At 55.6% G+C, this 24660-nt stretch overlaps 2 protein-coding genes across 6 annotated transcripts in view; both read right to left on the bottom strand.

Annotated features, from left to right (window-relative positions):
* The window catches only part of TINAGL1 (tubulointerstitial nephritis antigen like 1), a 44270-nt gene extending 31809 nt beyond the window's left edge, over positions 1 to 12461 (bottom strand). Inside the window, exon 1 of the mRNA XM_038377525.2 lies at positions 12308 to 12461. The gene's annotated coding sequence lies outside the window, so the exon portion shown is untranslated. The remainder of the gene's footprint in view (positions 1 to 12307) is intronic.
* A 3168-nt stretch (positions 12462 to 15629) lies between these two features.
* KCNQ4 (potassium voltage-gated channel subfamily Q member 4) overlaps positions 15630 to 24660 on the bottom strand; it is a 78730-nt gene continuing 69699 nt past the window's right edge. For all 5 annotated transcript variants that reach the window (XM_043505928.1, XM_043505927.1, XM_038377518.2 and 2 more), the window contains exons 11-14: positions 24537 to 24639; positions 21848 to 21979; positions 19742 to 19874; positions 15630 to 19037 (exon numbers count right to left, since the gene is read on the bottom strand). In XM_043505928.1, the coding sequence (XP_043361863.1) occupies positions 18819 to 19037; positions 19742 to 19874; positions 21848 to 21979; positions 24537 to 24639 (587 nt within the window). In that variant the 3' untranslated portion in view covers positions 15630 to 18818. The remainder of the gene's footprint in view (positions 19038 to 19741; positions 19875 to 21847; positions 21980 to 24536; positions 24640 to 24660) is intronic.

Raw genomic sequence — 24660 nt, 5'->3', positions numbered from 1 at the left:
ATTTTTTCTATTTTTATTGATTTAAATTTTCATAGTCGTGGGAAATTATGGAGGGGCTCGGACAATTAGTGAATGGCTCCAAATGTGACAGCTTTAGAAACCGCTCAAACACAAACAGTCAGCATCACACATCAAAATACACCCAGCAACTACCCCTAAAGTGACAAATCCTCCCTGGCTTTACTGTTCAGGACCCTGGCCGGTCCTTTTGTAACAAGCCTAGGTCAGACGTCTACATGGCGGGATTTGGACTCTAAATTCTCAAACAGCGTTTCTCTTACTGTGCCTGTCTGTAGATTTTGATATTATGTGTCAGTTTGGGGGTGTGCAGCGAAATCGATATTTATCGACATTTACCAGGAAAAATCGAATCCCGCCAAACCTAAGGATACTCTACTGCAGTGGTCCCAGTGCACGTCTTCACTCCGGGTGCTACCAGGGAACAGCTGCAGATATGTTGCTGTAGCACCTGGAGCATAGATACTTCCTATATTGATGGAAAGGTTTTTTCAGTCAATGTAAATAATCCACACCCCTCCTGAGCCACGGTAGAAAATATCTACACGTGGGGTTCGTGTTTTTTATACCCCTGAATGCTGCAGATAGGTCGATCAAGATTGTAAAGTGTAGACCAGGGCCTGGTTAAGAAGGAAGCCCCTTGTGAGAAGGTGCAAGACCCTCCTTCTACCAGTATAAATCCATTGACTCCAATGAGGTTATTTCTGATTTACACCAGTGTATGTGAGCAGCCCCAGGAGGGCTGAAGTGGTAGTTCATGTCCAGGCTGCTTGGGGCATCAGTCAACAGAGAGAGCAGCCTCCATCTGTCCATCTACATCCCAGTCTCCAATATGTACCAACAACCGAATGGGGTGTCCCCACTTGTATAGGGCCCCTGAAAAGTTGGGGGTAGTCCAGTCCCCAAGTGGGGACGCAGCCAGGTTTACTTGCTAGAGCAGGGGACTGGAAGTCCAGATGCCTAGGTTCTACGCCTCTGCCACTGACCCGCTGCGTGACATTGGGCAAGTCACTTCCTTGCTCTGTGGCTCAGTTTCCACCCCCCGCTTTGTGAAACAGGGATATCGTATTTATTTACTCACCTTGGTGAAACACTCTGAGACCCCCAGATGAAACAGGCAAACAGGCCAGCTGGCCCAGAAGAGATGTTGGGACATGTGAGCGACAAAGCGACAGCCCTTAACGAGACACCGCTCACAATTAGAGCGAGAAGCAATGATAGCTCTTGTCAGGCTGAGAGGTGTGAGCTGAGCATGGATGCTCAGTTCAGAGGGGATGTGGAAGGTAGGGCTCATGTGTTTAAACTTCTTTCAGCTGCTCACTGTAAGTTACATGGACTGATTTTCAGACCAGCTCAGATCCTACTGAGGCCCCACATGAGGGGGCAGATTTTCAAGAGCACTCAGTACATTGGGTGCCAAGAACCTTTGAAAATCTGGATCCTAGTGTCCCGTAGGCTCAGGTATCATCAGGTAATTTCCTCCCTTACATGTGCCTTCAGCATCTTTCACTAGACCACCCTTATGGACTGTTAATCCATGCCCCCTGCTAAGCATCACCAAGGCAGCTGTGAATGGCAGTGGTGTGGATAACACTGGTCTCCATTTGCACCTAGCCTCTTAGCCTGTGTCCAGGGATAAAAGGTGTGATGGGGTAGGTGTTAACTAACATGCTAGAACAGTCCAGTGTAGACAAGGCTTTATCGTGGTCAAGTTATAGTTTAGGGGCAGCTTAGGGTTTTCCTCAACCAGCTAATGTGTTGAAACTACGACCTAAGATCTTGGGACTCAGGAGCCCTGGGTTTCAGTCCCACCTCTGCCACCAGTCTGTTGGGTGACCTTGGGCAAGTCACGCCCCCTCTGTGCTTCCGTTTCCCCATCTGTAAAATGGGGATAATGATATTGACCACCTTGATCAAGGGCTTAGAGATCTATGAAGGAAAAGCACTATATGAGAGTTAGATGTTGTTATTAGCACGTGTTAAAGTCATGCCTGCATCCCCACTGGCTCCCTCCCTAGTAACACATTGCCTATGGCTCCCCTGAGGGGTATGGAATGGGGGACTGCTCGATCCAAGAACAGAACCCCTCGCAAAGCAGCCAGAAAGCTGTGGTTTCAAGGCAAGGATTCATCTCGACCCCAGCTTGCCTGCCTGCCTGCTGCAGCCACTTTGCCACCATCACCCTACCTGGCGGCTTGCAGTGCCAGTCTCGGGTTTCAAGGTTCAGGGGAGTGCGTGTGTAACGCCAGGGCACTGCTTGTCTGAATCAGATTCTATTGTAACAGAATTAACTGCAGTGAGAGGGAACTTGACCTTAGAAATAAACTCTGTCCTTGAGGCAGAGATAGAATGCGGCTGGCTCTGAAAGTGAGGGACTGAAAGAACTAGTTGGAACCAGGCACAGTGCGGGCAGGAGCCATGCTGGCTTCCAGAAGATAATGCTGCCAATGCACCAAGCCTGGCCCGCAACAGCCCTCGACATAGTCCAATCCTGGACTCCCTACACACAGCTCAGCTGCACCCCAGTCCCGACCTGCACCCCCATGCTATTCCCATCCTGGACTCCCCACACATAGCTCAACCGATGTGCCCCAACCCTGGCCTGCAGCAGCCCCTGCTATTTCAGTCCCAGCATATCATGGGCATACTCTGCCCCTTGTGCTATGAAAGGAGCACATATCCGCTGGTGCGGGGCCAGTATCGGGAAGCTCATCCCAGTGGTGAGGTGGCCCAGCTCCTTCGCGACCCCGGCCTCTAGATGCCAAAGGCTCATGCATTAAATCCCCTAGTTTAGCCACCCTTGGGCATGGGCGGAACGTCACAGAGGGGAGGTGCGCTGCTATCTCAGCTTCCATGGGTGCAGCTGCTGGGTTTCATTTTCGGTGATAACTGCTGAAGGCAAGGAAGCCAGCGGGTTCGGTCTGGCTGAGTCTGGCCTGGAGGTGATGCAAGCTATGGAGATGTGCAGATTAGTTCTACTTGTGTCCTTATGTAACCCTTCTTCCAGGTAGAGCCCACAGCAATAGGGCCAGGTTCAATATCTAGAGGTTCCTTTTCAACAATACAACACAAAACCGGCTCGAGCCCCCACCCGGTGACCTGGGATAATTACACACCACCCTCTGGGCACCTGTAAGAGGCTATACTTCCCCTCTCGCAAGCACAGAGTCTGAATGTAGCAAAAACTTTTAATAAAAGGAGGGCATTAACTCAGCATTATTTTGGGAAAACACTGCAACTAGGGCTCATAAACACAAACCATGAGCAAAAGACCCACCCCCAGGTAAGTTGGGCAATGTCCTTTTCCCCTCAGGGTCTTAAGTCCAGCAACCCAAAAGTCCCTTTAACGTGACCATCCCTTCTCTGTACCCCACTCACAGTTGCTGGCCTGCACCAGTGAAGCCCCAGAGTTCAGAGGTTCATCCACAGAGTTCACCTCCCACCCTGGGGGGAGGGAAAGCTCAGTGGTTTGAGCATTGGCCAGCTAAACCCAGGGTTGTGAGTTCAATCCTTGAGGGGGCCATTTAGGAATCTGGGGCAAAAATTGGGGATTGGTCCTGCTTTGAGCAGGGGGTTGGACTAGATGGTCCTGAGGTCCCTTCCAACCCTGATATTCTATGATGGCAGAGGGAAGGAGGCACCTTACACACTGCACTGCTCGGGCACTTGCTTGTTGTCCCAATGGCTGATTGCCACACCTCTGCAAGGCTCTGCTCTGGCCCTCTCCACCAGCCACCCTGCTGGCCACTTCTCTCCACCGCCCGGCTAGCCCTGTCACTCTGCCAGCTGGCCACTCGCCAAGATGTCTTCAGGGCCCCCCCACACTTAGCACAGTTCTCAGTGATTTCAGCTGTTAGTGGGGGAGCTTCACTGCTAGTACATCTTTTGCAATAGAGACACTGTCCCAGAGGAGATCAATTACCTAGCCCTGGGTATCAGTGATTTCAGCACTGCAGCAGTAACAAGACTCTCAGCTGAATCTAAATTAGCTCTTTGAATTATACCGCGAAGAGAGGAAGGATGAAAGAGCGTCTGGTTCCTTTCAACAAGACCCACACCACCAACTACAACTATCTCTCTCTACTCATTGGGCTTTGGAACCCATGTCCCCTGCTAGCGAGTGCCATTCAGCTGAGGGCGAGTCCCTCCATTAGGGTATGCCAGGTACAGTTCTGCTGCCCTCGGTCACACAACAAGGATAACAACCCTTTATTACTCCTGCCTCAGTAACAAGGAGGCTGGGGATCCAACACCAGCCACAAGTGATCATTAGGCAAGCAATCCCACCATGCTGAGCACTTAGGCTGGGTGAGTGTGTGCATGCAAACGAGATCAGCTTCTGAACCCTTTTTCCACAGCTCACCACTAGATGTGAGGGGAGAGCCCGTTCGGACTCTGCTTACACTTACATCCCACCCGTCATCACCATGGTAATCGAACCCCTAATGAAATCTTAGTAGCACTCAGTTGGACCGCTGTTGTCAGCCTATGAACTTCACAGCTACAGGAGACCCTGGAGCATGGACCCATACAAGTAACCCTACATACACCTCCCTAGACGCATCTCTCCCACAGGGCATGATTATGACCCACAATGCATTGCTGTTTGCACTCCACGCTGCATTTACATTTCGGACAGTCAGACCTGGAGCTATTTTGGATTTGGAATCCCTGTCAGTTTCGGGGGGCAGGGGGATCTCTACAAAATCCCAGGGGGCTCCCCCACTTCCCAGTGATGATGATGTAATAGCAAAGGCAGTGTGGGGGTTCAGCTTAAATGTTACAAGCAAACGAAAGCATTTGGGGTTAGCACAGAAGAGTCCACAAGCCAATCAGAAATAAATGGAAATAGCCCTGATTGCGTCTTCCTGGACATTCCCTGATCTACTTACATATCTGAGGCTTCAGGTAAGTAGGTTTGACAAAACCTCTCTTGACTGGCGAACCCCGACACGAAGCGGCTGTGTGACCCAATTCTTGCACCGGGACAGCCTCGCTGCCAGTTCACAGCCCTGAGTGACACCCACCGGATCTCGTGTGCACCGCGATGCCCCTTCACTTTGCTGGGCGTGTGGCAGCTGCATCGCTGCAGGGCGCTTTAGGGAATAAAATGCAACAAGAGGGGGCTGGGGGTGGGCGTCAGCTGTTGAAACCAGCGATGCTGCAAGCTTTATGGCCTGGGTTCTGCTCGGGGTGAGTGGAGGTGACACACGCCCCTTGCAGGGGGACTCCCTTATTCCCAAATAAATGCAGAGTCCCTCCTCTACCGGCTAAGGGGGTGCTGAGCTATGCACCCTGCTTTCCATGACAGCACTCACTGGAGGCCTCCTGCAGAGGGCTGGTCTCCGATGAGCTCTGAAAGAAGATAGGGGCTGATGGTTTGGGTGGAGGGGTGCAGGGAGCCCGCTCCGGCCTGGGCGATAATCAGCTGTGCTGGGTTTGTTGGTACAGCCCCCTCTGCAGCCCTGTCTCTTGTCCGTTCAGGACCCCTCCTGCCTGCCCAGCCCTCGGGCTGACCCCTTCCTGCCCCCCACGAGCCATCACATAATGGCCAAGTCACTGGAGCAGCTGCCCTGGCCTGCGCTGTTAACCCTTCGCGGTGGGCGTTACTGTGGAATAAAGAAGGTGACGTGAAACTGAGACCACAGAGGCCCTCGGTAAAGATCAGGGGTGAGCCAAGGGGCCCAGAGATAGCAAAGGAAGCAAAAAGATGAAGCTGAGTCATCTTGTGCCAACGTCTCCTCCGCCCAGTGAGTTTGCAAAATGCAGAATGGGCCACACTGAGTCACACCAGGGTGGGGGGCAGCACAATGTCCCGTCAGCTGGCGGGTGGGTCAGCTGAGGCCCATAGGCTGGGTAAGAACAAGCTGCACTCAGTGTCCCGATGTGTCATTTCCGGGGGACACTGAACCAGCCTCCGTCAGCCCTCCAGCGCAAGGACAGCCGGGTCAGACGCCCAATGGCTCCAGTGAGGTGGGGACGGGGTCTGTATTTGGAGCTGGTGATGGAACGGCCGGGTACTGAGGTGTCTGGGGGTGTTTAGCAGCAGGGTGACCGGGACCATTTCCAAGTACTGCTCTCTGCTGCCACTGGGAGGGGCCTGGGATAAGAGCTAGAGGGAGAATGAATGAATGGCAGACAAGCCTACAGGATGGAAAAGGTGGCTCAGACCAAAATAATAAAATAATAATATTACCAGATTCTCCATTTTCTGACCATCCTGCCCTGCTGCTCCCTGTAACGAACACACAGCTGTCCACCCGTCAGGTCTGCTGCATGTTACAGCAGCACGCAATGGCTTGGCCATAGAGCCACGAACCTACAGGCCCCTCCCAAGCACGGGAGCGGAAGGAGACAAAGACATGGAAGCCTCGGGGCCGAGATCCCCTCACACCCGCAGCCAGGGAACAGCTGGAATGAGCAGCATACACAGGGGAAGAGGAAACAGGATAAGGGGGGGGTGGGGTCGCAGGCAGGAATGAGCCAGGCACCCAGCTGAGAGGGCAGCCCAGCTGATGGGAGGAACAAATCCAGAGCCTTCCTGGGGATCCCAACCCATGGCTAAAGCACTGGACTGGGACTCAGGACATCTGGGTTCAACCTTGTCTCTGCCACTGACTCCCTGTGTGACCTTGGCCAACTCACTGTGGGCCAGATTTTCAAAAGCAGCTCCCACTCTTCCCTGGCCACCTCATTTAGATGCCGACAGGGCAGCTGTTGGGCGTGGAGCCCTTTGGAAAATCTGGCCCGTAAATGTCTCTGTGCCTCCGTTTCCCCTTGTGTGAAATGGGGATAATAATCCTTCCCCGCCTCATGGGGATACGGGGGAAGGGGACAGGGGGTTATGAGGAGGAATGCTCGGGAGGTGCTCATGTACTACACTGATGGAGGCCCTCGGTAGGCTAAGCATCTAGACAGACAGTCTGCTGGGCTTGTGGCACATACACACGCCAGTTCGGACCAGACAGGCCCACTCCCGTGCACTGAGCTACAGCCAGCTGGCTCCTCGGAGGAACTGCTGTTAGACAACGTGTAATTAACCTGCAAAGTGCGCTGCTACGGGTGACTATAAATGCAAAGGCTCCAAAAAGGACCAGGGCTTTATCTGACTAACGGAGGTGTTGATAACCGGGAGCGCGGCTGAAATGGATTTTTACTGGCTCCTGGTGGAGCAGATCACTGTTATATCAGTGAAAAAGGTTCACAGTGATTCTCTTCAGTACACGGCAGTTTATTGAGAAGGAATTACACAAGCGGTAAAGGGTTATATTAAGCACATAACTTCTATGTTAGATGTTAAGAGCTATACATTTTTTTAACAAGTTTTTTGTTTTTGTTTTTTTACAAACATACACAAACAAGCCCTGCACTAGCCTCACACAGTTTCTGCTTGGCAAACAGAGAAGGTGGTTACCAGTTTTATAGATGGCTTCTTCTCTCCTTGTTAGTTTTTTTTTTAGCCCTCTGGTCTGTTTTGGATTCCCCCGAAGCAAGGCCTTGGTTGCCTTGAGACCCCTCTGGTTTACAGTCCTCCTTGAGCAGAGTTTTGGCTACTTTGTGTAGCAGCGTTGCTTTTCTAAGCGTTACTTAAGGAATTCCAACCACAGTAATTTACTTTGCTTGATTTTTATACTTTTTTTAAAAGGAGTTACACGTCTTAAAAGCATGCCCAGTGGGCATGTGGTTACTAATTTTTACTTGATTAGTGTTTTAGAAGGGGCTGGGGCAGGGTACCGAATGAAGATCACCCCACGTTTACTCACTTATTAATTATTCACTCTATCTCTCTGCATGAAATGTAAGGTCACTATGACCAGGTTGACCTGTACTCCATGCTGGAACTTTATACATGTGATATTTTCTTTTGCATGGCCCCCGTTTACTGACTAATAAATTCAATATCAATTCCGTACACGCAGACTTGCCAATTCTTTATCAAATTTGCTTCTGCTTCAAGGGAATCTGCTCCCAGGATCCTCTGCAGCCATTCAGCCATGTTTAAGTTATGTCAAGGTATGCTCCCGCCATTCATTCAGTATGGCCACACTACTATAGCACCATCCCAACAGAAGATATCTATAATGACGCCAGCACTGGGAAAACATACGTGAAAGACCATACCATGGGCATGCTTCAGGGCAGAAGCAAATAGCCCGATGGGGGCAGGAGGAAATGGCCCGCTCCTGGGACAGTATTGCACAATGAGGTGCCTCAGGGGAATGTCAGCCCTTTCTCTGCAGCATCCGGCTGCATCCCAGGTACCAGGTTAGATGGGCCTGTTCATGTCTTCCTGAGCTGGCGTCTCGGTGTTCTTTTGGGCTGGGCATATAAAGGCGCCTCCACCCTGGGAGGAAGTTGCATGTTTTGTGTTAGGAGCACAAGGCCAACAGCCCTGGGTCATTCACTTGCCCAATCCTTGACTCTGCTTGCATGCGACAGAACACAGGCCCAGATCCGCAGATATTTAGACGCCTAACTCCCGCTGATTTCAGGATCTGGGCCTTAGCTTTTATACAGGCATGTCTCAGCCACAGATCTCAAAGTGCTTTACAAAGGACGGGACAGTGTCATGAGGGAAACTGAGGTACAGAGCAGTGACATGACTTCTCTGTGGTCGCACGGTGAGTCAGTTGCACAGGAGCAGGCCACTGGAATTGCCATCTGGCTCAGACCAGTGGGTCCATCCAGCCATGTTGAGAATCCCCTGCAGTTAGGGGATATGGTGCCCTTCAGGGAATTTCTTCCTGACCTTTTGAATTAGAGATTAGCTCATGCCCTGAAGCATGAAGGTTTAGATCTCTTCCCAAACTCCTGGTTATTTTTTTTTAACCCTCACTCTCGTGACTCTCATTAGCCACATAACTGGCCAGTCCTGCTGGGGAATCCTGCTTAACTCTTGGCCCCAAATAAGTCCTGACGCACAGCCCTGGCTCCCAAATTTAGGCACAGAGCTGCCTGCCGGAGACAGCCACCCAGGCAGAATGCCCCCTGCAGGAGCTGGTCCAGGTCCCTGCGTTTGAGAGGGGACCTGCTTGGCCACGGGCCAGATGGGGCCCAGTGGGGTGCAGCACAACCGCCCGGGGCTGACCTTGGCCCACCGGGCCTTCCTGCATGACAACAGCTCCTTGACGTGACTTCCTGTGCCAAGCGCTTCCCGGTCCCTCCCTGCTGCACCGGCAGTTGCAGAGGACACAGGGCAGGGAAGGTATGGGGTGATCCTGACGGGATGTGCCGCAGGAAGGCATGGCAGGCTAGGCCGAGACCCGCAGGCTCCGCCCGCATACTTTCTCGGTGACAAGGAAGGGATGGGAATCCATGGTGAGTCATGTCTTTCCCGGCGCCCCTGGTGGGGGCAAGAGCAGTCCCTGACTCCAAGGACATCCCTGGCTTTGCTTTATTTTAACTCTTTCACTGCTGCTGGGTTGAACCCCATGGCTGTTCCCTATCTGACATCAGTTGGGGGGGGGGGGTGCATGTGGGAGATCATCCAGCACACAGGGGGTTAAACAGTTTTAACAAGGAATTTCCCTCGGTCAGCCAAGTCAAATTTTATTCTCCAGACCCAGGACATTCCCAAAGCCTGTTACCAGAATAACTTTAGGGTCAGCACCTTCCCCCAATGACTGAAACTTCCCTTCCAGAATTCCCCATTATCCCCTGATAGCCTCAATCTGGAGAGCCCTGTCCGGTTCACAACAGGAGCCATCTGATCAAAATCCTGCTCAGTGTGAACCCCAGCTCACACATCCCATAGCAATAACAACCTTGCCTTCATAAAGCCACGTTCATCCACTGACTCACTGGATCGGCTCATTGCAGCCACCTCTGGGGTGGAAGGTGGCAGCTGTTTTACAGCACACAGCACGGCTGTGTTACAGGCCGGGAAAGGAAAGGAAGAAGAACTGAATTGAATTGGAACGGCAGGACACTGGGACGTGGACACCGCTACCCTGGTGGGAAGTGACATGGGATTTGAATGATCATGCATGCTCAGGATCTTTGTTTTCCGTCTCATTGGAAAGGCAACACCTCTGGTACCACAACGCCACCGCACTGGGGCATTGCTGCAATACCAACTCGCAGGGCAGAGTGCCCCCTGCTGTATCACCGATACCACTGCCTCTGGCCGTGGGTTTCCCAGCCAAATGCTGCCCCAGCCTGTCCAGCTCCCAGCTCAAGCGGCCTCAGCTGCCGAAAGCGTTACCTGGCATTTATAGCAAGCGCCCGCCAGGACGCAGCAGACTTGCGATTTGGCCCCTCTGCGTGCTGGGGGTGGACAGGTTAATGACTCACACAGAACAGGCCGGGCGCCGGCGTTGCTGCTGAAGAAAGTTGAGGCATCGCCGAAGCATTTTGGTTCTTTCCAGGCCTCTTCCTGTGTTTGTGCCCAGCGCAGAGATCAGCCCAGATACCACCGTCCCTGGAAGGGTGTGAGAGCTAGGCAGGGTGCAGGGCTCTGGGCAGGGGCAGGGCGAGTCACGCTTCCTGGCATTTTCCGGACTGTCAGCCAGATCCATGCTGCTGGGTATCCCTGGGGCCTCTGCCTCAGATCTATACCCACCTCATCTACTTCCCCACACAGCCTGTCAGCAGGGTACAGGTCTGATATCCGGTGCTGGTCCCAGCCTCTCACTCCCCCGGCCAGCACAGAGGAGGAAATCTCAACAGCGACCCCTCTAGCTGACAGACACACGGAATGGCCTCAGTGGAAGGTCTAGTCTCCCTCAGTCTCCCTGTCCCAAGGGTCAGTGAAGAGGATTACAGTCAGAGGGAAACTGAGGCGGGGGAGTCTCAGCCAAAGGAGAAGGAACCAAGGAGACCGACACACACTGAAGGGAAGCTGGCTGATCCAGGGTGACTCTGGGCTAAGAAAGGGCCTTTACGAGCCGCTTCTATCCTGCTAACTTTTCGGCGGAGGCCCTGAGAGTGTGACAGGGAACATGAGAGAGTGCGTGAGCGAGGGATGGAGGGGTGGGTACGGCAATAGACGTGGGGGATTTAAGGCCAGAAAGACAGCTATGATCTTCCAGCCTGGCCTCCTAAATAAGGCCAGAGAACATGGGACAGTGCTTCCTGCACCAAGCCCTTCAGTGGTGGGTGGATGGAGAAGTACAGCTGGGGACAGACAGACAGAAAGTGAGTGTGTGTGATGGGGCTATACATGCTGGTAGGTGGAAAGCTCCTCTCTGCCCCCCACGCACCCTGTCCGGAGTGAAGTTGAGGGCCAGACACCCCATCTATATCCCAGCCAAATGGTGCGGTCCCATCTCTCCCCCCGCAAGCAGACTCATCCCGCGTGGGCAAGCAAAGGTCACTCCCTGCTATGCTCCGGGTGTTGCCTCTGGCACAGTCAGGAAGCCTTTTCTCCCCATCCACGGGCGAGATAGGGATCGGAATCTCTGCATGCACCAAGCACCTGGGCGGGCGGGCAGGCTGTGGCCAAACAACGCTGGGTGTGGGGACTCGCTGTTTTGGGGAGGAGCTCTCTGAAATGCCTTGAGACAGTGGCCGGCAAAGGCTCTCATGGGGAGGCGGGCAGAGGGAAGGGCTTTGTCCTCGTCCAGATTCACCCCGGACTTGCCTCTCGGTTGCACCGTCTCCTGTGCACTGCTTGCCATCGGACGGACCCCACTCTGCTTCCACCTCATCCTATTGCAGCCTCCTGCGGGGTCCGCTCCCCCGGCCATGGTCCAGAAGCCCCAGGATGGGAGCAGAGCCAGCCCATCCCAGCGCTCCACAGGCTCCAGACCCCTGTGCTTAAAGGGGCACCGTGGTGGTGCTCCAAACCCCATGGGGTGTTTGAAGGGCAGCCCCAGCCGGGCTTGCAGAAAAGGGGATGGGAGGAGTAGGCCTTGTGACAGCAAAACACACAGGGGGAGAGAAAAGGCACAGGCCCCTCGTGGAAGTCTGGGGAGCTGACGTTTGCCAGGACCCGGGCTAGCCACTGTGTGTGAGGGCATCATGGCCACCCGTTCTGGTGGGGAAGCAACTCGCCACCTACCTTGGGGGGTCTGCAAAATGCCCCGCGGGGTCCTCAGCATGGGTGTGTCTTTTGGCCCTTGGGCATGTCAGGTACGGCCCCCTTCAAGCACGGCACAGAGAGGAGACAGGGCCATGCGGAGGGAGACGCTTTACTCATCACACCTGCATAGTATGGCTCTCACCAGCCCAGGCACCCCAGCTCTCTGGCCATATTCAGCTTATCCTTACATCATGCAGGTTGGGTGCGATACCGCACCGCGCCCTCCTGGAGGGCTTCCCCAAAGGCCTAGGCACCTAGTGCTCATACCCAGCTGTTCCGGTCGCACTGAGGGCATCCCGCAGATTTGCTGAGCGCTGCTGGAAAACAACCCCGGCCTCTTCCGGGAGCCCCGGCAAAAGTTCACAGCCCCCGCGGACTGGTCAAAGGCAGCTATTGTCCCTGCCAGGCCGATCCGTGGACTGGGACGGGGGGCGGACGCGGGGACTGATTAGTTTAACAAGTGCAGGAAAAAACATTGTTGGAATGTGAAGGACTTGGCATGTGGCCGACTCGTTCCTAAACAAGCAGGGAACATATGTGCTGGCTGGACACATGGCCCAGGACAGGGCGGGCAGGGTATTGACCTGGAATGGTTCCCCTTTGTGAGCCAAACAAAGGAAAGGGATATCTCCTGTGCTCCCCCCAGAGCATCCACCTGCCCTTGGGTTTGACAGAAGTTGGTGCAAGCCAGGCCGAGGCTGGGGGGGGGGGGCAGGGTGAGGAATTTGCAGTAGCTCTGGCCCAGCTGCTCAAAGGTATTTGGGTGCCTAACTCCCATGGGGGGCAGTGGAGGATCTGGGCCTCTGTGCAGCTGTCCAAGCAGGTTGGCAGGAGCTGGTGGCTTGGCCCTTTACGACAGTCCTGCGGGGGGTGCCAGTGGGACGGGGGCTGTGAGGGACACCCGTGCGGTGCGAGAGGCAGGTGTCTCTCCCATGCAAGCGCTGGGGCCAACCATTCATGCGGGCCCTGATCCACCGTGAGGAGCCTTCGGCCCTGTGCTAAGCTCAGGGCTGGTTGTCCAGACCTGCGGGTGGAGCCCCCACCCCCCATCACACCCATGCAAAAGTCAGCCAGGCTGCACGCGTCCAGCTCCGTTCCTACACAGCAGCAGCTGGAGGAAAATAAGGATGGTGGGGGGCATAGAGCCCTGCTGCTCTCCAACCTTTGGGGTGGGGGAGGGATTACACCCCCACCCTGCCTGAATGAGCCTAGTAACTGGAGCTCCTTGGAAAGGCAGGAGGGTGGGGATGAGCTAGAACCCCGAGCACACCTGGAAAGGAGCTTCCAAGCCTCCATGCTAGGAACAGCCACCCCCTACCCTGGCTGATTGATCCTGGCTGGTCCGGGGCATGGTGGTGGGGCCACGCTGCCGGTCGCCAGTCTGGACAGGCAGCAGAGCCGCTCAGCTGGTCTGCCCACCTCTTTGCCCCGGGCGCTATCCCCCTAGCCAGCAGCCGGCTTTGGGAATGCCAGTGAAACTGCCCCTTGTCTTTGCTCCATAGTGGGAAGCTCTCACTCCAGGGCCATGGATGCTGCTCACTGCCAGGCACCATGCAGGAGGGAGGGAGAGACTCACAAGGGGAGGTACGTTCTGTTTGTAAAGCAGTAGCAGGATCGCAGGATTTGCTGCATGGTGCCAATGGGTTGTGCACTGCACCATGCACGCTGCGCGCTGTGCCACATTGCATTGCTCAGTGCAGTGTTGCTGGGTGTTGCATTGTGTAGCATTGAGTCGCACAGTGAGGTGTTGCTGGGTGTTACGTTGTGTCATGTTGTGTTGCTCAGTGCGGTGCTGCTGGATGTTGCATTGTGTCGCGTTGTGTTGCTGGGTGTTGCATTGTGTAGCATTGCATTGCTCGGTGCGGTGTTGCTGGGTGTTGCATGGCCCAAGAGGGAGCTGCTGGGACTTGTGTTCCACCTGTGGTGTGCACTGCTCACTTGCATGGTGGAGCATTGCACATGTGACGTTGTGCAGGGCCGTGATGCTGGGTCCGTCTTGCGGTGTTGTGCTCTGGGGGAAGCAGGTTGTGCAGTCTCCCGCTCCTTCTCTCACCCCAGTTCCCAAGTATCCGCCACTCCCTCCCTGAACAGTAGCCAGCGATTCGCACCCAGGCAGGCTCCAGGCATGAGGCTGCATAACCCCAGCCTGCAGCAGGCCCACTCTTTCCTCACTCTCCCAGCCTTCCTGGCCGTTCCCCAAAGACCTGATGAGCAGATCCAACTTGCCAGCGGCCCGAGGAAAGGTGCCTCTCCGCCCCCGGGGGACACAGGCCAGCCTGGTACTTGTGCAATACCCTCTCTGGTGGGATGAGTGGCCCTGACCGCTGCTGAGCAATGCCAGGCATGCAGGACATTACGTGCCAGGGCAAGCCAGAGAAGAGGAGGTGGGGCCCGGGTGAGCCATCTACTTGAGATGCAGCACGCGCCCGCTGGGACCAGACGGCGCCCTCGGGCAGTCAGGGAATGCCAAGTGCCCAGTGACTGCAGCAGGAGATGCTGGGAAGGTGCTGATACCAGGAGGGGGTGGAGAGAATTGGTCCAGGTGCCTTTGCACCTGGCCTCCTTGGGGGGCAGGGGGGGGGTTCACATTCTTGAGATTCCTCAGCCCAGCACAGCTCCCTTGTGGCTAGTCGCTCAGCCAGCTGCGACCCCAGGGGATGGGTCTGGAGCCCTCCGGGCGCTGCACCAGGGGGACGTGCTTCTGTGCAACAGCAGCAGCCCCGGGCTTCTGGCAGGACAGGGGCTTGTTAAACAAGACGGGGCATCTCTGAGTTACACCACCAGCTCCTCCGCCGGGTGCTGCCCCCCTACCACAGAGCCAACGGTGCCCATGTCCCAATCCCGGCAATGGTGATTGTTCCCCCCTGCGGGCGTGGCTGGCTCCGTGTCTCCTCCCCTCCTCCCATCTAGAAATACAGATGGTGCGCCTGGCCGACCCCCTGGTGCGTCACCCCAAGGGAGAAAGGGTGGCCTGTCAGAGCAGGGAATGGAAAGTCAGGACTTCATGCATCCGATGAAGTGAGCTGTAGCTCACAAAAGCTTATGCTCTAGTAAATTTGTTAGTCTCTAAGGTGCCACAAGTCCTCCTGTTCTTTTTTCAGGACTTCTGGGCTCTGTTCTACGGCTTTCTCGTGCGACTTTGGGTGAGTTACTCTCCATGCCTCTGTTTCCCCATCTGTAGCTCAGGGTCCTGATGCCCCACAGGGGAGGGGCTTGGGTGGTTAAATCAGCATTGGCAAAGGGCTTTCAGCGGAAGGGGCCATTTTCTAATAAATACAACGCGTACCGTGGCGCTGGGGGCCGGGAGTAGCTCAAGACCAGGGGCCCGATTCTCTGGCGGTTCAGGCTACCTGTGACTTTCCTTGGGCTGCGGGGGCGGGGTGGAGCTGTCCTGGGACCCCGAAATGTTGCCCTCTTCACTCTGTCCAAAAGCAGTGTAGGGCCGCAGTGACTCTGGTGTGGGTCTGGGGCGCCACCTACTGGGGGCAATGAAGGAGCGACTGAGGGGAGTCCACCCCACGCCCCTTCTGGTCCGGAGCGCGCGCCTGTGGAGGGATTGAAGAGGAAGAAGGAGGCACGCAAGCAGCCGTCTACGTAAAACTTTAATGAAACAAATAAGTTAATAAGTTAGTAAAGTGAGGTAACTATCTTCATCTCGGAAACAAGGGTCGCTGGGAATCACCTGGAGGGGTTTCCTACTTCTTCTCCTTTGGCCGAAGCCTTGGCCCCCCCGACCGCATCCCCATCCCGTACAGACACGAGAGACGTCTGCCCTGGCAAGGGGGCCGGTGTGTGCCCTCCTACGCCACAGCGCGATGGGTGCCATGATCGGGGCAGGGGCACGGGGTGGAGGGTCTCAATGCACAAGTCAAGAGACATGCTAGAGCATGCAAGCAGGTTGGGATGAGACCGGCTCTGGGCAGGGGTCTCCGTGGGGGCAGGCGGCATGCACTACCTAGGCACGGAATGCAAGCGGGACTCAGCTGAACGGGGAGGGTGCCCCCCATGCCTAAGCTCTGGTGCACGGCCCTACAGCAGGCGTTTCTCCCACCCCGATGCCGGTAGATCCAGGGAGCTGGCTGGGAGCTGGAAGGTGTGGAGACAGATTATACTCTACTCACGTCTGCCGCCCCCCTTTAGATACCTGCTGGGGTGGGCGAAGGGAGAGGGAGGTCCTTTTGACCTGACCTACGCCCCACCATTGCAAGAGGGGCTGTGAAGGTCAGGGAGCCCCTGGGGTGGTGAAAGGAGGCATTGGTGGGGCCAGGGTCCGGTGAGGCCCCCGCTCTGCCAGGGAATGGCACAGCGGCATGTATGTGTGGGAGGGCACATTCCAGAGCCAGGCTCTCAGCTGAAGCACTTGCAGGCTGGACAATCGCCCAGCCATTTCCAAGAGCCACCCCTTGTGCTAGCCTCTTTGCAGGACAGAGCTGCCTCTTGGCAGCCTCTCGGGGAGGGGGGAAGAGGGAGGATGCAAACTCTTCATGTTGAAATTCAAGAGCTGCTCTTGGCCACCACGGAAGGCTGGTGCCTGATGTAATTTAACCGCAGGAAGGGGCAGTGCTGCCCAGCTCTGCAGGGGTTTGCCTCGGACCGAGGGGCAGGGGGACAGAGCACGCACGGTGACCCTGGAAGACATTTAACTGCATAGGAGGGGTAATGTGCAGGCACGAGAAACACATCCCACCTCTCCTTCCAGGCAGAGATCCTGTGTTAATAGGAGGTCTATTACCCCCCCAGCCCCAGCCCCAGCCCCCCCCCATGGGAGGACCAGCAGGTGTGGGAAAAGGGTGGTGTTCAGATTGGGAAGAGGGCTCCGGGTTCAAAGCCAAATCCGTTCCTAGATGGATTTGATGACACTGAAATGTCAGGGCCAAAAAAATCCCTCTTTTGCCAGAGCCTGTTCCTGCTGGATTTCAGTCGCACCCCAACTTGAAAACAGGCCGGGGAAGGGGTTCTGACTCCAGGCCTGACCCAGATGGCTCCAATTGATACTGAATATTCCTGACCACAGAAGATGTGCAAGGGAAATCAGGGCTCTTTCAGGAGCCAGAGTGGGGGCTAAGGCCCCCATCCAGTAATGAACTCCTTTATGGAGCCCATGGGGGACCAGGGACCAGGGTTTGAAATGAATGGGCTATCAGTGGGGGACGGGGTGGAGGGCAGGATCTATGGACAAAGCCCCAGCGTGCTGAGAGGCACTTGAGCTGGATGACTGAGGACAGCAGGTCCCCAAGTGAAGCCCCGTGCCCAGCTGATGGGTGAGGCTGTAGAAGGGGGCAGAGGAGAGAAGCGATCCAGTTGGGGAACCACTTCCGGGAAAACGAGGTCTGGAGATATTGGGTACCCTAAGCTACCGATGCCTTCCGTGCCACGAGGAGACGTACGGAAGCCACAGTGGGCAAGGCTGCCTGAGCTGGGCAGACTAGACTTGGAGAGGGGAAAGAAGAGCTAACACGAAGCTACAGCATCCTTACCCTCCTCCTGGCTGTGCCAACATCCACCTATGCACCCCCCCCCACAGCCAGGTGCAATGGACCAGATCCAGGCCTGCTGTTAACTCTACAGACTCATGAAACAGGGCCGCATTTGGTCCAATGGGCCAGTTACCCCCTTTCAAGTCAAGGGCCTGATCCAAAGTCCATCAGAGTCTGTCCGCCAGGCTCCAAAGGAGCAGCATTTGCCCCGTGAAACCCCACTGACTCGAGCAGCCCAGGATCCGGCCCCAGGGGCGCAGGGCAACACCTATTGCCTAGGCTGATGGGCTACTCGTCCGCCCCTCCCATCGGGATCAAAGGTTGCATATTGAAACGCTGCTGCATACACACGGCCCTCCGTGCATGCACTGCTCCGCAGACTGTTCCACTGGGCTTACTGAGTTACCGTCACGGCTGCAGGAATCGGAGCTCCTGCTCGCTGGAAGATAGGAAACCCAGGAGGGAGGCAAAACTCAACCATTCCCCGGCGATTTCCTCGGTCCAGAAGAAACCACATTCAATCGAGTCACAATGCCTCTTGTGTAGCACTGGACGGTAAAGGATTATCGAGCCTTGCATAGATATTAGTAAGCACCCTGCTCCAGCTCCCGGGAGGGGCAATGGTGTAGAGCCTCAGGGATGCCGCGTACATCGGTGAAGAGGTCAGAACCGCCGACCTTGGAGTTGAGACGCTCTCGGTCATTCCATACCCTGTGTCAAAGCTCATTCCAAGGACGGTTCCCAGAGAGGTGCCCAGAAAAAAGACCAAGTGACAAGGCGCACTGGCCCGTTGCATCCCTGGCCAACTCGCCCTCCCGCTGCACTGGGGCAGCACCACCCCAACCAGGGATGTGCCAGGAGAGGGGGATTTCCTCCGCAGAGAAGACGGCCTGCAGAGGACAAAGTCTAGAGAGGCCGATCCTATAAATAAAAGAGCTTCTTGGATACCAGGTGTTCCCTCGTCGGTTTTGTAGGTTTAATGCTTTAAGAAACTCTCTCTCTGCTGCATCCCCCGGGGGTCCCGGCCCCAGCTGGCTCCCAGGTGCTGAATACTAGTTGCTTAATAATTCCGGCTTGTGCACGGTCAGAAGGAAGACTTGTTCAAGTAAAATCAAGGTGAGGCTCATAGTGCATCAGGAAACGTTAGACGAGGCCCCGTGGTCCCCAGCCCACAACCTGGCTGGGTTCACGGCTCAGTCTTCTTGCCTGCTAGCTATCAGCGTGTCTGTCTACAAGAATGTTCACCACCAGGCTCAGGACCGGTCCTCCCAGCTCTGCCCCACTTGTGCTGGGAACCCCTCTCAGTCCATGTTGGTGCTGGCCGACCTGCAGATGTTTAAGGTCTGCGCGGACACTGAGATGTCCTCGTGCTCTACGGGGCTGTGGTAGTCGGAGGTGATGTCCGGGTCAAAGCTGGGGATCTGCATGGCGGCCAGGGTAAAGGAGTTCATGGAGCCTTTCTGCAGGCACTGGGAATAGAGGCCCAGTAACAAGTCCAGCTTGTGCTCTATGGATTGCACCTGGAGGGGACGGGGAAGAAGAGGAGGGGGATTGAGCCAGGCCTGATGTAATCGGAATGGGGATTCAGCATGTGGGGAAGCAGGGGCTCCCCAGATTAAGGGGGGGACCAGGTTGCATGGTGGAGCAGAAGAGGGGACTGGAGGGTGCAGTAGTTTTTCACTTCTAGCCAGTTGGGTCCAATTCCCGGTCAAGTCACATGTGAAAGCATTTTACTAACACGATGAACTGAACCTGTGGAGGTAGAGATGGGGCCCATTTCATAGCTGGGTAAACAGGGAGATTAAGTGACTCTGCTACGGTCAGCTGGCGAGTCTGTGACACAGGAACAGGACCTGAGGGTTTTGCTCCATGTGAGCAACTTCTATGAAGAAGCTGCCTGTCTGCCCCAGGAGTCCCGATTCCCAGCCCTCTCCTCTGTCCATTGGACGTCCTCCCTCCTGGGAATAGAACCCAGGAGTTCAGGCTCCCAGCCCCCCTGCTCTAACCTCTAGACTGCTAAAGAAAAAGAAAGTAACATGACCTATGGTCTATCTTCTCTTTACAAATCAACTGTAACAACCCCAGGACATGGGTGGTTGGACAGGCAGCCAGCTGGTTTCTCTCTGGCTGACACACACACATACGGGCATGGCAAGCGTAGTGGCAGGGCCGCATGTTCGGGAGCGTGCACGGTGCTGTACGTGCCTCCCTGACCTCAGCTTACTTGTTTCTCCACTTTGACCACTCGGCCCATCATGCTAAGCTCGTCCACCAGTTCGGCCTCCAGGGACTTTTCTCCCTTCTCCCGGGTCTTCTTATCGACCGCAATGGCTCCCCTTCCCACGATCTGGTCCACGCTATGGGCGAGAAGATAGGACAAGGGGGAAAGCGGGAGCTCAGAATGAAAAGGGCCTTATTGCCAGCAAGAATCAGGCTCGGAGAAGGAAGACCCAGAAATCAACGGGAGTTCGGCTGGTAGGTATTTTGGAGGGTCTGGGCTGCCTGGCCTCCTACTCCCTGTCACTACAGGTTGTGGGGGGACCCACCTTTTCAGCCTGAGGGCCAAACGAATCATTTCAAGCAGTTTAAGGGGCCACCAGCTCTCTGTTTTAGGGTTTTATCCTGCTGCCCATCACCACAGCATCTGGGTACCTTCCTTGCAAAATCAATAGCAATAGTGGGATCCCTGGAGTCTCTGGTACGTCTCCCTTTTTGGGGTCAAAATTCTGCTTGAAGCAAAGGGTTTGGTTTTGATTTTATCCTTTTTTGGGGGTAGGGATAGTTGGGGTTTTAGAGGTAGAAGGGATATCAGTGTAGGGTGGCAGAAGGGGGGGGTCAGAGTAGGGGCTCAGTGTGGAAGGGAAGGCCAGTATTGGGTTTTGGGGTGTCAGTGTTTAGGGGTACAGGGGGTTTCAATGTCAGGGTTTAGGGGTGTATGTGTTGGGGTTTAGGGATGCAAGGGGATCAATGTCAGGGTTTAGGGGGTCAATGTCTGGGTTTAGGGGTATGTGTTGGGTTTAGAGGAGAAGGGGGTCACTGTCAGGGGTTATGGGGTCAATGTCAGGGTTTAGGGATGTCTGCACTGGGGTTTATGATAGAAGGGGGTCAATGTCAGGGTTTAGGGGCTCAGTGTCGGGGTTTAGGAGTACAAGGGAGGGTCAATGTTTGGGTTTAGGCGTGTCTGCCTTGGGGTTTAGGGTAGAAGAGGTCAGTGTCAGGGTTTAGGGGTGTCTATGTTGGGGTTTAGGGGTACAAGGGGGTGTCAATCTTTGGGTTTAGGGATGTCTGCGTTGGGGTTTAGGAGTTCAAGGGGGTCAGTGTCTGGGTTTAGGGGGGTCTGTGTTGGGGTTTAGGGATACAGGGGGGAGCAATGTCAGAAGCACGATTCTTATTGTACAAGCCGCACTTTCGCTCGCCCACTTCTAAGCCCAACATGAACGACTCCCCTTCACCCTGTCACCCTCCCCTGCGACTTTCTGGGCTTGCCTGTCCCCCACCCACTTGCTATCTCCTGCTGGACCCAAGGCGTTGCCTGCCTCACCAGGCTGGCTGGGTTCGTCCCAAAGCGAACCCATTTCGTCTGGGCCGTCCCAACGCGAACCGCGCCGGCGAGAGGCATTTTCCATTCGCAATCAAACACCAAGCATTCTCCTGAACGCAATCACCTCGGGATACACCCTTACGCTCGGGATAGGGCACGCGATGCGAATCTGACCCTTGTCCAGCTGTCGCTGGCTCCCCAGATGGGCCACCTCCTCCGGGAAAGTACTGACCCGTCTCGGCCTTCAGTGGGGTTTGGGCGCGGTGCGTCTCAAAGCGCCAGCCTCTGCTGGTTACACTAAAGGGCGAAGGCCCAGATTTTTAACAGTGTTTCGGCTCTGCTGTGCCTGGCACTGTGATGCCAAAGTTACTTAGGCACCCAAGACTCACTTTCAAAATGATTTAGGGACCAAGACGCCTCAATCCCATGGGCTGTCCAATGGGATCTTGGCTCCGACTGCCTACACCGCAATGCACATACCTTTCAACGGCTGCGCCTAAGGGCTAAATCCAAAGTTCACCGACAGCCAGCGGCCTTTGGGCCAGGCCGGGAGCAAAGTCAAACCTCTTCTCTGGACGTGCCCTGCCCTGGGTGCGTGGCGGGGTCACAGAGTCTCTCTCCCAGCGTGCGTGACGTCAGCTATTGAATTATGCGGCTCCACGTCCCGCCTGGCCAGGGGCTGCGGAAGCAGCTATGGGACAGGCCCCTGTGGGCTGGGAGTCGCTGTCCCCAGCGGCGGCCCTGGGCAGCGGGACCAGCTGGGCTGTGGCCCTTCGTGCGCCAGCTCACCGTGACTGGAGGCTCTTGATGCGGCCCAGCATGTCGAGGTGGCCGGCTGAGTACTGCTCGATGACGTCCTTGACGTCGTAGGGCCGCAGGGTCTCCTTGAACTTCCTCTTCGCAACCAGGAACTTCAGGATCCTGCCGGGACACAAGGGGTTGCCTTAGAGAGGGGAAGGGTGGGGACAGGTCTGAGCAACAGACTTGACGCGGGTCATGGCCCAGCTATCTCAGAGGCCCTAGGATCCACCAGGACAGCTGAGGTCCAACAAGGCCCCAATGCTCTCTTTAAGCCATGGTCCCCACGGATGGGACAGTGGAACTCCCCACCACTGGAAGTCTGGATGACCCCAGGGTTTACCATCTTCAGTGTAAGAGCGAGCTCTTGGCACAAGGGCTTTCCCCTTGGAGACCATGACCACAGAATGGTCTGTCATCTCTTCCAGCTCCCTCAGGGTGCAAGATACTCTTTGAAGTGACACGATTGCTCCCAACGCCCAGAGGTGCAGTGTGCAGCTAGCCATGTCTGTCCCAGCCGCACCCTTTTCAGAGCCTGGGAACAAACAGGCACACTGCAAGTGTTGGGGGAGGAGGGGAGACGATTCTCTGGGCTTTGCAAGATGTCGAGAGCAGTTACCGGATCTTGGCACCCTGGGATGCTCTTCTCTTGCCGTGGGAAATAACCTGCCTGCCTGTTTTCCATGACAGTGAAACCTGCCCTGGGAAGGAAGCAGAAGGGAAGAGAATAACCCAGCCTCTAACTGGCTCCCTGCACCCTGGCTCATCAGTCACTGGCTCCATGTCAAACGACTAGTTGCAATGCTGCTAACATAGCGGAGGGAGAGATGCTGGCGGAGAGGGCTCATTGGCAGGGCCGTGATGGAGAATTTCATAACTCCGCAGATGGAAGGAAGGGGTGGGGGAGCATCTCTTGTACAACAGGTATCATGAGCTAGCACAAGCCACTTGGGAACCTCAGGCTTGTGTTAAGTGGCTTCAATTAGCTGGCGATGTTAGACATGCATATGCTGCAGGACCAAAGGCCGGCGCTGGAGGAAGGGATGGTGGCACAGACCAGGCAGGGCTAGGACATGTCACAGCATGGAGGAGAGCCTGCTGCTAACTCAGGAAAAGGGAAAAGGCCAGGGTAAGATTTCTCCAAAGCTGCCCCCCTGTTCAGTGCCAGCAAACTGCAGGCACAAGAACTGTCAGCCAGCAGGTGAGTGCCCGTTCTGTGGGTGCAAAGAACTATTGCGATGGTCAGGTCACAGCAGATGGTCTCGAAAAATGCAGAGAGAATTGCACCCACAACTGTTCGCATCCATGATGGAACCCAGGAGTCCTGACTCCCAGCCTCCTCCCCGCTCTAACCCTAGACCTCACTCTCCTTCCAGAGCTGACAATAGAATCCAGGTGCCCGGACCCCTGCTCCGATCATTAAGGATGTGTTCTGAGCTCACAGCATCTACTTCACTCCTGTTAATGCCCCACGTCACCTCCCTGTTAGAGAGCCAATGTGTTGTATGGGGGGGTATTTCCACACATCTTCCCCCACCCCTTCTCCCAGTCTCCCCCACCATGCTCCAGCAGCATTGCTACAGCCTCGGTGCCCCAACCCAGCCGGAAGAGGTGGCTAGAGATCGCAAGGTCTCTATTCAGTGGCACGGCCGTTAACAATGGCTCTATTCAGGGCGGCCTCTTCAGATGGGTGGGGAGCGGCCAGGGAGGCCTGGCTTGTGTCTGCAGTATGGCACGTGCATGTGGGTATTAAGACCAGAAAAAGAATTAACCCAGGCACATAAAAGCAGGAATGCTCCTGCAACCAAACCAGCCTTTCCACCCACCCTGCTCCCTGTCCGCCTGCTCCTTTCGATCCCGGGTGCTGGATAGCTCAGCTCCCCGGGCTCAGGTGGCTACGCTGAAGCCAGAACGTGCCTGCTTAGCAGAGCTGGTCATTTGTGTCAGGGACCCTTATCGGGGAACAAACCTGTTGGCAAATCAATGAAACAGAAAGAGGGGGCAAGACTGGCCGGCCCTCGGCATGCACAGAAGCTTCAGCTCTGGCACACAGGTGCAGTGAGTTCCAAGGATGGCAAGAGCCCACCTGGACAAGAACCTCAGCCTGCCCCTCCCCACCAGACCCTGGATCCTCTGAGGCTTGGAAGGAGCAACAGTCAGGCTGGCACGGAGACAAGGGGAAATGCCATTTGCTGTTGGCATACGCTGGATGCGTGGAAGAGATCACCCTGTCTCAAAATTCCCAGCATCTGGCTCTAAAGGGGCCTGGGCTGGAGGGCAAAGAGCTGGAAACTGCAGATGGCTGGTGCATGAACTGTGGAATGGGCCACTCTATCGTTTGAGGATTTCACGGCAAATCGTTGGCATGGCCTCAGAGGCTGGGCACAGAGCTCGCCTGCTCTTCTCCCGTCACCCTCCCCACTTGCTGGCTACCCTGACCAGCCCGAGACCTATGGAGGTTAACAGTCAGACAGGCATGAGTTCCCCCCACCGCCGCAGCCAAAACCCTAATGAAGAATCTCCGAGAGCCCACCCAGGGGCAGCTGCCTGGGAGAGGCCCCAATCCAAACCTCCCGCAAGACCGAGGTGGCCAACGATTGCCAGGCCTGCTCCCTGCCATGGGCTGAGAACTGGTACCAGTGGGCGGGGGACGCAGGGATGGCTGATGAGCTGGACTCACCTGACAGCCCGAATGAGCGTTTTCACAGCTGGCATGATGTCCTCGAAGGTCAAGTCACACTGGTAGCCCTTCTCCTCGGTGCTCTCCTCCACCAGGCCGTCAACTGAGGACAGAAAACAGGGAC

The sequence above is a fragment of the Dermochelys coriacea genome, chromosome 19 (genome assembly GCF_009764565.3).
Source record: "Dermochelys coriacea isolate rDerCor1 chromosome 19, rDerCor1.pri.v4, whole genome shotgun sequence".
NCBI lineage: Eukaryota > Metazoa > Chordata > Testudines > Dermochelyidae > Dermochelys > Dermochelys coriacea.
Note: the sequence above shows the minus strand (reverse complement) of the source record. Positions and strands in the feature narration are given on the sequence as shown.